Here is a 14586-nt window from a genome sequence, read left to right as displayed (position 1 = left end):
AGTCCCTCAGATTCATTCACAACGAGGTTCATCACGATTCAACGCTTATATAGCTCGCAACTGCGTTTATATTCTAAACAAAGCCGGATTACAGAGTAGGGTAACAAATAAAAACAAATCACATATATTCAATTGAACTCCATTTTTTTTTAATTATTTTTATTACCATCATGTTGTTCTGCACATGCACTCTGCACTCTTTTCTATTAAAGACATCGTGTGTGTTTGGGACATGATGGTGACTGTGTGTGTGTGTGTGTGTGTGTGTGTGTGTGAGAGAGAGAGAGAGAGAGAGAGAGAGAGAGAGAGAGAGAGAGAGAGATTTATTACCGACAGACTGAACACCTTAAACCAGAACAAACTGCTGCCCTTTCCAGAGAAAAACACAGCTCACTGTGGAGGAGGAGCCAATGTCTCCTCCAGCAGAGAGAGAAATACTTCTTCACAGCCCGAAAACACAGAAGCGCAGAACAGTCTTCTGTCGCCGCGGTAGATGTGCGACTCCAAACGGGGGCACGGTGACTGCGATAAAGAAGGGACAAGAAAATACACTCAGAGGTGAGACGCCCACGTCAGTTAAACTAGCTGTTTCATTCACGCGAGATATTATTTCTAAAAGATTTACTTGTCTGCTCCACTTGCTCTTAAAGGAGATTGTGTCTTGTGCTACAATTACAGTCCAACGTTTAAGTGAGTTAGCGAACGTTATCACTATAAACAATGTAGAGAGGACACTTCAAAGAGATCTGTGACTTGGGGTCTTTAAGAGTCTATTTTAAAGAAATATATTACAACAAAATATTACATTAAATTGATTTGGTTATTACTTACAGATGTCTTTGGTAAGACAAAAGCTTTTAATAATTTTTGTGCATTATTTGTTATTTATTAGTAGTAATGGTATTTAATAATTATTATTATTATTATTAAATAATCATTACAAATCTGTAGGAGATGTTCTGTTGAAACAGTTTGTTTTATAATGCAATTACAGTTCAAAGTTTATTTAAGACAGTTAATGAATATTTTCACACTACACAGTGAGGGCAGTGAGAGGGCACTTAAAAGACATGAGAATGAGAGTCATTAATAAAAAGATCTTTGCCTTATTCCCATGTTAGCTCCCAGTGTCAATGCCAGCTAAAGCCATGAACTCTGATGTGGAGTTTGACTCCTTGCAACCTTGTTTCTTCCCGGATGAAGATGACTTCTACTTCTGCAGACCAGACGCTGCACCACCTGGTGAGGACATCTGGAAGAAATTCGACCTGCTGCCCACTCCTCCTCTGTCCCCGAGCCGAGCAGCGCTTCCAGGGGAACCAGGGGATCTGGGTGCAGTGGCTGGGGATTGCTCACTTATGGGCTTTGGATTAACAGACCCCTTGGACTGGGCTTCCGAGCTTCTGTTCTTACCAGAAGATGACATTTGGGGGGCATCAGATGGGGACCTCTTTGGCTCTGTTTTAGATCCTACAGACGATTCCATCATCATTCAGGACTGCATGTGGAGTGGCTTCTCTGCACGTGAGAAATTGGAGCGGGTCGTAAATTTGAAACTCGGGAAAGCCATCTCTGCTTCTAGCAGTACTGAAGCCAGTAAAGAAACAACGGTCAAGACACCCGAAAATAATCACTCTATACCAGAGTGTGTGGACCCTACCATTGTTTTCCCTTATCCAGTCAACAAAAGAAATGGGAGCAGCAGCAGCAGCAGCCAAAGTGTGACACAGCTGAGAAGCCAACACTTTCCTCCAGCCAGTGCAGACGAGACTCCAAGTGACTCTGGTAAGTGTCTCTTGACATGCTCTTAATGTAATGTTAGTAAGTTCACTGAAACTGTCACTGAATACATGTCATGAATGACTATTTTTTTCATTTTTTTTTATAATTTGTATTATTATTAATCAATATCACCATCATCACCAATTTATGATGCTACTAAATTTTATGTTGTCCATGATGTTGAGCCTTTTGGGTGAATAGCTCATGGTTAAAAATGTAATGCAGTGAATAGCGTCACTGAGCCATATTACATAGGAATAAATGTCCTTGTCTGCCCTCCATAAGAATGAGAATATAAGAATATTATATTAGATTAAATTATGTAAACGTAAATGTTTTTTTAAGATGATTATTTTTATTTATTTATATATTTTTTCCAAGTTGTTTAAAACCACAGACTCAGATGTTTGGGGGTGAGTGAGCAAGGGCAGATTGCATAAAAGCCAAGCCCCTAAATTCAGTGCCCCCCAATAAGTCGCTTCCCTTCGAAATGAGAACTTGTTTCAAATGCAAATCCCAATTGACAATCACACCTAGGTGAGAGAATAAGAACAGGCACTGGGCACCAGCATGTGAAAAAGAGGCATGCGCGTGCATCCACGAAAAAAGGCAAACCCCCACCCAGTGGGGCTTTCCCGTGGAATTGGGCTACTTTAGCACTGTTGCCGCGTGTTGCTTTTCATGACTGCGGGTTGAAGCGACCCCAGTGATGTGATATTTAGACCCTGGAATAAAATTTTTACCGGAAACCCCCCGAAAAACTTGTATTTCACCCCCCTTAATGCGATTTTTACCGGGAAACCCCTCTCTAAATGCGATTGGGCTAGTTTAGTAAGTAGCAGTAAGGCGGGTTTTGTTGAGAAACCTGGCAACCATGCCACCCACTCTTACTTGCCCAATGGGCTGAGCTTGGCAAGTCGCTCATATTCCAGAAAGGTGCCGTGAATGATAAACAAAAGAAAAAGGAAAATGAAGGGGGGGGGGGGGGCGATGGGTCATCTCTCTTTACAGGGTGACGGCTTTGAACAAGCGGAGCCCTTCCTCCAGCTGTCTGCTTGGCACATCTCCAGGGCAGCGGCTTAAGAGGCCATCAGATCAGTGTTATTCAGCAAAGCCCGCGAATAATTGGACCACGCGATTACAACGCTAGTTTTCCCGCCCGTGCTGTTGTTGCTTTAGTGGCAAACCAGTAGAAAAGGGGAACGCATTGACTCTCTGCATTCTGTTGGTGAATAAATTGCCCATTTGGTCTCTCCTTAATGCTGGCAGACGAGTTCCTGTTGGGAGCTTTTGAAGTGAGAGGCTGTGGGCTCCAGACCTGCCCAAAAGTCTTCATGTGTGGCTTAGCTGATCATCACGTCTATCATCTCATATACATAACTTTGGTTTTAAAATTTAACTTGCAATGCATCACCAGTTGAAAAAGCACCAAACAAAATGTCGTACTGGACATAAAAACAGCTTTTGTAAGAAAAATATGACATGACGAAATGCTCATGTGCTCGCAACACCATTCATTATAGACACTGTAAATAGAGGGAGTCTGTCAAAGTAGAAAGTCAAATCTAAGGTCCAGTCTGGGGAGAATCCAGCTCCTGTGTGATGATTGCATTGAGCAACTGTCATCTGCCCACACAAAGACATTAACTCCAGCACACACCCTGAGAAAACACAGGCATGTTTCCTTAAAGTGCACTTGTTCATACCTGTGTGCCTCTAGAGGAATGGTTGCACAACAAACCTGCTAACCTAAATCTCCTTTTCTCCCTCTAGATGATGAAGATGACGATGATGATGACGACGAAGACGATGATGACGATGAAGAAGAAGAGGAGATTGATGTCGTCACGGTGGAGAAAAGGCGCTCCATCACCAGCAAGATAACCAGCACTGGTCTGTCTGCCGCCTCGAACTCTCTAGCGTCCACAGGAGGGCGGTTGGCATCCGGCGTGAGCAAAGCTCCACAGGAGCTCATTCTGAAGAGGACGGCAGCATCCTCCATCCACCAGCAACAGCATAACTACGCAGCTCCATCTCCTTACTCCGACCAGCAAGATGTACCCAGCGCTCCCCCAAGCAAGAAACTCAGAATCGACAACAGCACTATAACTCCACGCAGCGGCAGGAACCAGAACTCTTCCCCAAACTCCCCTACTAACGGCATACCAAGCCAGCGAATGAGGAAGAGCGACTCCAGCAGCCCACGGTGCTCAGATTCTGAGGACAGCGAACGCCGGCGCAACCACAACATCCTGGAGCGTCAACGGCGCAATGACCTGCGCTCTAGCTTCCTCACTCTGCGCGACCAGGTGCCTGAGCTAGCGCACAACGACAAGGCAGCGAAGGTGGTCATCCTGAAGAAGGCCACAGAGTACGTCAGCTCCCTGGAGGACCAAGAGCTCCGGCTCCAGCAGGAGAAAGACAGATTGCAGGCCCGGCGACAACAGCTCCTCCGCAGGCTCGAGCAGGCCAGGACTCGCTAACCCTTAACCCTTGTTGGCTGAACGCCTCATAGCTATAGGTCGACATCAAATGACAAACGGCGAAACGCTAAGGCTAACAGCCTAAAATAAACCCTAGGGACACTCACTGCTGACACTTTTTTTGCACATTTTTTGACTTCAAGAATGTTTCAGGTTTACTTTGTCACACCAGTCACGCTACAACGAAGTGGGAAGGTGCTTTTAAGAAAACCCATCTTCCCCTCGATGACAAGACTCTTGTGAACACAGCTAGTCTTCAAAATGCGATTGGGTTGATGAACTTCGTGTTCACGCTCTTCCTCCAAAACAAACACTAAACAAATAATACGAGACACTTCGAATGGCTATAATCTCTCACACCTCACCGGTGCTGAATCTCATGGATGTACCTCTGCGCACCTTGATGTCAGACACTTTTGTAAATAGATTAGATTTTAAAAGAACGTACACTCAGTCTGCCTTGTTTTTGTATACAATTATTGTCTTTTGGTTTTTATAAAGATGTCAAAAGCTGCCAATAACTAGACTGGAAGTTTATATACCTTTAACAAGTACTGTAAGACCTCGGATTTTTGAGGATTTTTGTAATATAAGGACACATTGTTTTTGGATTCTTTTTGTTTTATAATCTCTCTGTTATGACACGTTTTACTAATTCCTACATTTATGCTTTAGTGTGCTTCAGATACATACTAAATTTGATACTTATATTTTCGTATGAAAATGAGTTCTGAGTAGATATCACTTTATCTTGTTTTTATCCTCTTTTGTACCTTATTTTCTTTTGTACAGAAAATTCTTTCTATCTCCATTTATAAGGCTTCTATTCTTTGTTGTCTTTCTCTTTCTTTGTTTATATATTTGTAAGTATTTTTGGGTTCATAGAACTGGGTCAGTGGGGAAAAAGTTTTTTTTTCTCCTTTTCTATAATGTACATTTTAGTGCTGCAACAAACGGCACTTTGAAATACCTCATTTTGAAAAATAAATAGACATTTTGAAAACAAAAGAGCTTGTCAAAGGATAAGTGCTTCTCTATCACTGCTAGTGCCGTTTGAGTCTTGTCAGGTACTGAGAAACAAAATGCTGAACTACATTTCAGACATACTTGAAGCCCCTCTAGGGGCGGCAACATCCACATTTCAAACAGCTCGGAAACAACTTGCTAAGTTATGACTCTGAAGGGGATGTAAGTTATGACTTTAAAGGGGATGTAAGTTTTGACTTTGAAGGCAAAAACCCACTGTTAAATCATACTGTCAAATAAAAATACCTGTCACTCATTGGAAGCATAAATAACTGATACAACCTAGTTTTTCTCTTTTTTTTTTTTTAAGTACCATTTCCTCAATAATAAATCAAAATTGACTTTATCATTAGATATTATATTTAAATTGCTAAAATTTGATACAAATCTAATATCTATTTACTTGAATTGACTGCTATTCTGAACAAACCACATATTTTCAGCCTGTTTTGGCCTTTTTTCTACCCTCTTTTCATTTACCCCTTTTCTGTTTTTCATTCATCAAGCCATTCTCCCTCCATCTGCCTCGCTGTGAAGAGAGATCTGGATGTCCAAGCCCTCTCTGACAAAGGAGAGCTAGTATCTCCCTCGTTATTCACTCTCTCTCTCACTCTCTCTCTCTTTCAGTTGATTTAGAAATCGGCAGGGCACATCCACATGCACTTTCAGGCACTCACACAAAAACAAATGCTGGCGCACACACTCTCAGTGCGGGTGGATATGAAAGCGTGCGCAGCGCACACCCAGCCTGGCCCCCACAGCTTCTTACCTCATTGTTCTGTGTGTTACCATGGAAACTGGAGCAGCTGCAGCGTGGCAGACTTAAAGTGAGAGTGTGTTTTATTCTATTTGTGCATGAGTGTGTATGTGTATGTGTGCGTGTATGTGCGAATGGCATGGAGGGGGTGCTCTTTTGTGTGGAGGCCATAGTGTCCTGTGCGTCTAATATCCTGCTGGACCGAGGAACGGGTTTGTGTTTACTAACTTCAGTCACATGGCCTGAAAGCTGACTGAAGACCCGCCCACCAATGGGTCACAATGAACCATTTTCTCTGGTCAAGAATAAACAGACAGAATAAGAATTCTACTGCTGCAATACAGGAGAAACAAGGTCTGGGGGAGTACAGAGAGAGACCTGCAATTATAAACCGGACCGTCTAGACTGATTGGTTAGTTACATAACAGTCTGTGTTGTATATGTGTGCGTGTCTGCTATGTTTGGTCCCCAGGATGAGGTAACCATGGGAGACCCCACTGTGCCATCTGGCCAAAAGCTTATCCTGCCTGGTTATGGAAAAAAACAAAAACAAAGCCTTGAGCTAAGACAATAACACACCACCATTTGTACACTGACACAGTACAACACACTATGTGTGCTATATTTACTTTTTCAAACCTGAGATTTTCCACAGATATGGGTGAATACAGACAATAGAGATCTCCTCTACCCTTTACAAACATGAAATCTTGATCTTAAGAGTTGCTTTATATCTGAAATTGAATTTGTTTTCAGAAATGAGGAATTTTTCAATATTAAAACTCTTTATTAATGTGAAGCTGCTTTGACACAATCTGTATATACATCTATTTTTTGAAAAACTAAAATATAATTTTCTTGTAAAACCTTTGTTTATTTACAACATAAAACATTTAACTGAAATACTCAAGTTGTCTTGGTTCACTTGTGTTCACCCTACATGTGTCTCAAACATGGGTAATTCTGATTAATATGTACTGGCCTCCAACACCACGCATGTTGTACAATATTAAACTTGGAGATAAGAGCTTCATACTTTGATGGTATTTCCAAAACCCCTTATAACCTCACGCCTTAAAAAAAGTCTCCTCTGGAATGTTCACATGCCAGCAGTATTCAACAGATTAGCTGTGCCGGGAACATTTCAGTGTCAGCCTGTCAATCAACCCTCTGCTGTATGTGGGGACCAGTGCTCGTTGTGGAATCACAGGATGAACAGCATATGGACAACTAGAGACAGACTGAAGACAGGATTTACAACAAAAGCCAAAGGCACGACAACATGCTCTGATTCTTATCAACCGGCACCATCAGAAATTTTATAATCCATATAACATGCAGAGCTGCCACCCAAACAAAAGGATGCTAAATGCCCCTTACTGGATGGGCATTGTCTCCAGCGGGGGCAAGAAGAGAGGGGAGGGGGTGCCGTCTGTTCTGGGTCAGGTGCAGAATGTGGTAATATGTTTAGTGTAGTGTAGTAATGAGAGAGAAGGAGAGGAAGAAAATTCATGTGTGATGAAACTTTTCCAGTGTGTAGCAAGAAACATAAAGATGGCAGTGCCCTGTAAATGTCAGCCACCTCTCTCCCTGTAGCTCCTTCAGAGAATCGTCCATTGACTTTTCTTTGTTGCTTTTTAACTAATTTTAATTTTAACCTCCAGCATGTGTGCAAACACAGCCTTTCATCCAGAACACAATGAGTCTGACCTCAGCATCACACAGCAAACCCCAACACACACACACACACACACACACACACACACACACACGTAGAAAGAAGCAGCACACACTGCAAATCTGACTGATTTCAACTAAAACAAATGTTGTTTTATTCTGTTTCTGGTAGAGCTACAAGGTGACGACAATTGGTATATTTTTTGTCAATATTTTCTCTTGTATTGTAATCATAATTATTTATGTTTATTTGGTAATTTGGTAATCTTATTGTGTTTAATGTTAAAAAAAGATGTGCTGCTTATTATTTTAGTAAAAAATATTGTGAAAAAAAATCTTCTTTTCAGGAATCTTTGATGAAATACCATTTTAAAATGTATTAAAATAGAAAACAGTTATTTTAAACTGCAATACTATTTCACAGTATTACTGATTTTACTTATTTATTCATCAAATAAATTCAGCCTTAGTGAATCTTATTATTCCAAAAAATTTTGACCAGTAGTGCATCCCTGTAGCCATAAAAGCAATTAGTTTTCTAATAATTATGCAGCCAAAATTTCTCTGTAAATTACAGTGTTAAGATTGATTACAAACTAATTTAGCTGTTCTGTTGAAATGATGACCTCATTACAACGCCTAAACTGTGATCGTGTCCATACTGGTCGGTCCATAATATGGAGTCCAGATGTTGCCAGGGGTTTTAAGTGTCATAACTCAAACTGCCCTGTAAAAGACTCTTACCTTTCCACCCTGAAAGTAATGAGCGCTCTATGAGTGTGCTTTGTGCGTCAAAACCATTATTCTTTCACAAACGTTTGTGGACAAATGTGCTTGCCCTGAGTTATTTATTTTTTAATTTTTTTTACTGTATAAACTAAACTTACCATTTAAGCAAGCATTACAGCAAATTACACAAGTTAGTCCTTGACTAACTTAAATAAACCACCAGGACAGATGAGTTAATTAAGGCTGTACATGCTAAATGAGACACATTATAAGCCACAAAATGAAAGATACAATTTCTAAATAACTTTTGGCAGGTTAATCAAATATTTTTAACACACAAGAAACCCATTTTTAAGCAATCAACTTTACATTCAAAAGGAGACCAAAGTCTCTTGGGTGGAAAGAACTATCAGAAGTAGAGATCAAATGCCCATTTCATGCTAATTAAAGTCCCATCAACTAGGTTTGATCCCCGTGACCTAACAGAATAGCACCTTTAACCGAGGGAGACACGCACACTTATGAACACTTGATGATATAGCGGACTAGAGATGGCACAGGCCTTTCAGCATTATGTGAGCCTGAAGAAAAGGGCAGAGGTTAGGAAAGCAAGCGTAAATATTCAGAGCTGGTAGGAGGCGGTGCTATTGTTCAAATGTCCTGATCTCCTCTGGCTCTGACAGTTATCTGTCTGTCTGATCACAGAGAAGAAGCTGGAGCTTCTCAGAAAATGTAGGCCAGACCTCAAAGGAAATCAGCTTAATGAACCTCAGTGAGGCGTTTAGTTTAGTGTGTGTGTGTGTGTGTATGATTTGTCAATTGTTGTAAACAGAACCCTTCCTGTTTGGCAACTGTTTTGTAGTCAGTCAATTATTCTGTTCTGGCTGATTTTATTTATGACATTAAAAATAATAATAAATCAATTAAATAAATACAAATTTAAATCCCAATTCATTAAGATGAATCACCTCATGTTTTTCTTCAGTATTCTTTGATGAACATAACGTTTAAAAGAAAAGTATTTATTTGAAACACAAATCTTTTGTAACATCACAAATGTCTTTACTATCACTTTTGATTGTTTTAATACATCTGTTCTTTTTTTTTTCTTAATTACCCCAAACTTTTGAATAGTAGTGTCACAGTTTCCACAAAAACAGAAATCAGCAAAAACCGTTTCAAAATTGATAATAATAAGAAATGTTTCTAGAGTCCCAAATCAGCATAATAGAATGATTTCTGAGGATCATGTGACTTTGAAGGCTGGACTTATGGCTGCTGAAAATTCAGCTTTGCATCACAGAAATTAATGCATTTTTTACGTATTTACATATTGAAAACAATAATTTTCCACAATGTTATATGTAAGTCACAACAGCACTTTCTTTGGATAAAAGCATCTGCTAAATGAATAAATATAAATGTCAGTTATTTTAATATGTTCCTCTGACCTAATAAACACTCAGTAGACAGAATGTATTGGACCAAAAATATATAAAAAATACAAAAACCTTATATATATATATATATATATATATATATATATATATATATATATATATATATATATATTAACAAAAGAGAATACAGACAAGCAAATTGTCAATTGCATTGATTTATCCAGTTTCTTATGTGAAAAAAAAAAGATTCCAACTTTGAGATATTGGGTCATGGTAAATGATGCCGAGCTGCCATTTGGTGTCAGAGTGCTGCCACGCTGGGGTTGAGAGTAGAATATGGGTCATTACCAACCTGTCAGTCGAACCTGATGGATCACAGCACAATCTAATCACAGACCCCTGCTACCTTCATTGCACACATGGCACCAACACACATGCCCAATTAAGAGAAACTCAAACACATCTAGATGAGTTCAAGTGCCTTATTTTAAGGCATCTGTTTCTCTTCCTGACCCCTGTTCTATTCTTTCAGGGTGCACTCCATGCTACTTTGGCAATCATTCATTTGAGAGAAAAGTCCAGGCCATAGAGGACAATATAAGACCCAGCTGATAACATATACTAATTAATCTAATTAACTTTTTCTTTCCTTTCTTATGATTATTGTTAAATCAGATTAATGAATTAGCATACTTAATTTGAAGCATATCTCATTTCCTCTGCCTGACAGCTGTTGAATGTGAAAACGACAAAGTGTGAAAATATAAATCAGCAGATATAATCGAATCACAGTGACCTTTTTGGATGGAATTTGCATATTTCCCAGCAGTCAGCAACTCCTCTTATATGATTCTCAGGGTTAATTGTGTTGGAATTGCAGTCATGCAAACAATTACTCTGAATTTATACAGAATGAAGACATTCTGGCAGTTTTGCTTGGTTGCTTTGATGGAAAGAGTGAGATTCAGTATGCATACTTAATTGTAATTAGCCATATCTCTAATCTATGTAACGGATGATATAATTATGGGAGATGATGATTGACCCTTACTTTTGTCAGTAATTCAAAAAAAAAAAAAAAACCCTGCTAAATGGCTAAATTTTTTTATTAGTCTTTCTTTTTTTTACGTAAATGTTACAATCAAATATTCCTATATTGTGTATTTATTGCATTGCAAGCACCCTTCCCCCAAATGAATGTTGATTATGTATTAAAGGGATAGTTCACTTTGAAATTAAATGTTGCTATGTTTTTAGCTTACAGTGAAAGTGAGGTGACATACAGCCAAGTATGGTGACCCATCCTCGGAATTCATGCTCTGCTTTTAACCCTTCCACAGTGCACATACACAGCAGTGAACACACACCCAGAGCAGTGAGCAGCCATTTATGCTCAGTGCCTGGGGAGCAGTTGGGGGTTCGGTGCCTTGCTCAAGGGCACCTCAGTCGTGGTATTGAGAGTGGAGAGAGCACTATACATGCACTCTCCCCATCTACAATTCCTCCTGGCCCAAGACTCGAACTCACAACCAGGGGCGCTGGACTGCGGGTAAAACCAGTACTGATTTCCAGGGCCCCAAAGGAAGAGAGGGCCCTTGAAAAGTCTGGAATATATATTTTCAAGGGGAGGGGGCCCAATAGGACTGCCTATGCATAGGGCCCGGGATCTTGTGCAGTGCCCCTGCTCACAACCCTCCGATTGCGAGTCCAATTTGCTAACCATTAGGCCATGATTTCCCCATACCCCCTTACAAAATGAGCGGTTTGTGTGAGAAAACTAACAGTATTTATATAGTTTTTACATCTTACACACAACCACTGCAGTGTTTGGTTTGCCACGTATATACTGGAGGCGGCATCCAATGACATAAAAATATCAAAATGGAAACTACTGCGGAAACAAAGACACCTACATCTTGGATGCCCTTGAGGTAAGCTAAAACATATCAGAATTTTATTTCAAAGTGAACTATGCCTTTAAACAACACATTCACACCTAATTGCTAAACCTGTTACTGTAGGTTTGTGAGGTTGTTAGGTAACACATGGTGTCATTAAAACAGTTCAGATTGCACTTGGATAAACACTCTGAAAGGAAGAAGACAAAAAATTTATTAAATTGGAACTTAGTGTTTTTCGAACTATGTTGAAACTAGCTCAGACTGAAGCAGTGTTGTTATTAATTAAAACTAAAACCATTAGAAATCTTGCTAACCAAAAAATAATAATAATTTGACAAACAACGTAATAATATTCTTTTCTGCCATTTGATGTATTCGTTTACATTTAAAATGATTTAAAATGATAAAACTATTTTTATTGTTATCATTATAGTTATAGGTATCGCCCATGGTGTGAACAGGCCTTAACTGTAAATGTATGTAAGCAATGGCACCTACTCCCTCCTCAATATTCAGAATAGAGTAAGTTACAGAATAGAGGTAGTTATGAAATCAGACACTCCCACTGAAGTGAGCTCACATGTGGTTACAGGAGACACATTCGAGATACATTTCGTGTAAATGGAGATCTGTCTTGGCCTGACCATTTATATCCGAACATCTGAGATGGATCTTAAAACCAAGTGGAAACATGGCCATATATTATAAGTATGTGCCGTAAAAGTTTATAGTGACAGCATGAGCTACTGAATAAAATACAATTCAAATACATCCCCACTAGGCCCCAGTCCATTCTAGAAGACTTCGGAGCAGATGTCACTGAACTTACAAGGACTTCTGAGCAGGTGAAAGCAGAGAGAAATCCAATCCCCTTCAAAAACACCCCTACGAAAACTCCCCTCAGAAATGGGACACCTCACCTAAAGTCTGTCATATCGAAAGTCTCTCCCTGACTCACCACTTAAGACTTAAACATCAAAGTCCCTCCTTAACAATGAGGCAAAACAGCTCACCCTTCAAAAGAACAGCAGAAAGTTTTTCTTTTTTTCTTTTTCCTTGCCTTCACCCCAAACAATGGCATGTAAACGACAAAAGGGAAGGAAAAATAAAGAAAGGTTATGAGGAGATTCGCCCTTCACCTGCTGGGAGTAATACAATCGCTTAACGACCACGACAGCCATTATAGGCCACGCTTTGGAGAAAGAAGACCACATGCTTTATGTCCGACAATGACCTTAGATCCTGTCTAGAGTTGCACTGCCTTAAATGTACTTCCCCTCCACTCCACCCATCAGTAATAAGTGTCCTTAGCGCTTTCAAAAGTCAACAACAGAGAGCAATGCTGCGAGAAAGCATGCAGTTTAAGGGACGGTTCACAAAAAATTCATAATCTATTCATGTTTGTGTTGTTCCAAACATTTCATTGTTGTTTGGAATACAAATATGTGACTATCTAGACCACCCTTCTCACTTTAATGAAAGCAGATAAGATTTTAGCACTATATTTCAAATCTTCTGAAGCTAGATAATAAAGGCCTGAAAATCTTGACATCTGTCCTAGATTTTCTTAGAAATAAAGAATTTTTAATTAAAAGATTAAAGATTTTCTTACACATAAAGCTATAGGTTTTCAGGTAACTGTAGCACGAAAGTCATTGGCCATACTTCATGGTGCTTTTGTGTCCTTTTTCAATCGTGAAAAATTCATTCATTCATTATTATTGCATTTCATTACATTATGATTACCTTATTCATAGTTTCTACTTTTGTCCTTCACTGACTAAAGAAAGCCAAACAGGTTTACAACAACATCAGCATGAATTAGGATTAGACAATATTATACAAAATGTGCATAAATTTAGAAGAGAATGACAATGAATTGTTTTAATGGAAGAAGGAGTGTGAGGATGGAAATATGAAGGACACTTATGATGAGTGGAGATAAAAGAGGTAGAAGGAGAGGGAAGAGGTTTTGATTGTCAGGGTTAGGTGTGCTTAAGGCATGTTAACAAAGGCTCAGCTCATTTAACAAAAGTGTGTGACACCCACGCATACTCACACACAAACAAAAGCATGTTCATCCACATAAATATACATAAACTGTGCAAACAAACCTCTTGTTGGCTTTTTGATTTGCAGAATAAGCCCTGCAGAGAGATGTTAGAGACAAAATTAACCTAAGATTGTTTTACAAACAGGTTTCTCAATGCCAACAACTGGTATTAGTCATCAAACAGGTTGTTCTGTCCCCAAACTCTTGCCTATAGCTGCGTTTCCACCGCTGGAACTTTGCCCAGGAACTAGGGACTTTGAGCTGGTACTCTGTGTGTTTCCAACGCAAGAACCAGGATCTAAATACAGCATCCAAGGTCCTAGAGTGAGCAGAGGCCGGAGACCTAGAGTGAGCCATGGGCGGCTTGAGAAGGGTGCAGCAGACGAATTCTACGAAGGAGCATACCTTCCCTTACGAAAGGAAAATATATTTACCAATATATTTCTTAAAATATATTGTGATATATTGTAATATATTATTTTCCCTTTTTATTTTCTAATATTTTATATATTTGAATACATTTAATAATATATTGCAAAATATACAAATGATTGCCGCTTTCAATATATTGCAATATATTGGAAAAAGTAAATATATATAAGAATATATGCCTAATATATTACATGATATTTTCTAATATACTGCAATATATTTTTGTTTCATAAGGGTTGGCCTTGCAGCAACCACATGTAAGGACCCCGGGCTGGACGAGAATAAAAGGTACACCTTCTTTTTTTATGTGGACATTTGGGAGGCGTTATGCAAATATCGCTGACGT

General features: G+C 39.3%; 1 protein-coding gene across 2 annotated transcripts; it reads left to right on the top strand.

Moving 5' to 3' along the window:
* Positions 1–338: 338 nt before the first annotated feature.
* Positions 339–5547, top strand: LOC113062992 (N-myc proto-oncogene protein-like). Of its 2 annotated transcripts, none has more exons than XM_026233114.1 (3): positions 339–558; positions 1204–1785; positions 3556–5547. In XM_026233114.1, exons 1-3 carry the CDS (start codon positions 411–413, stop codon positions 4263–4265), a joined length of 1440 nt encoding a protein of 479 aa, XP_026088899.1. In that variant the 5' UTR covers positions 339–410; the 3' UTR covers positions 4266–5547. The 2 variants fall into 2 exon arrangements, with proteins under 2 accessions (XP_026088899.1, XP_026088900.1); XM_026233115.1 differs by having other exon boundaries at positions 421–558; positions 1122–1785.
* The last annotated feature ends 9039 nt before the right edge of the window (positions 5548–14586 follow it).

This window comes from Carassius auratus, chromosome 45 (genome assembly GCF_003368295.1).
Source record: "Carassius auratus strain Wakin chromosome 45, ASM336829v1, whole genome shotgun sequence".
NCBI classification, from domain to species: Eukaryota; Metazoa; Chordata; class Actinopteri; order Cypriniformes; family Cyprinidae; genus Carassius; species Carassius auratus.
Note: the sequence above shows the minus strand (reverse complement) of the source record. Positions and strands in the feature narration are given on the sequence as shown.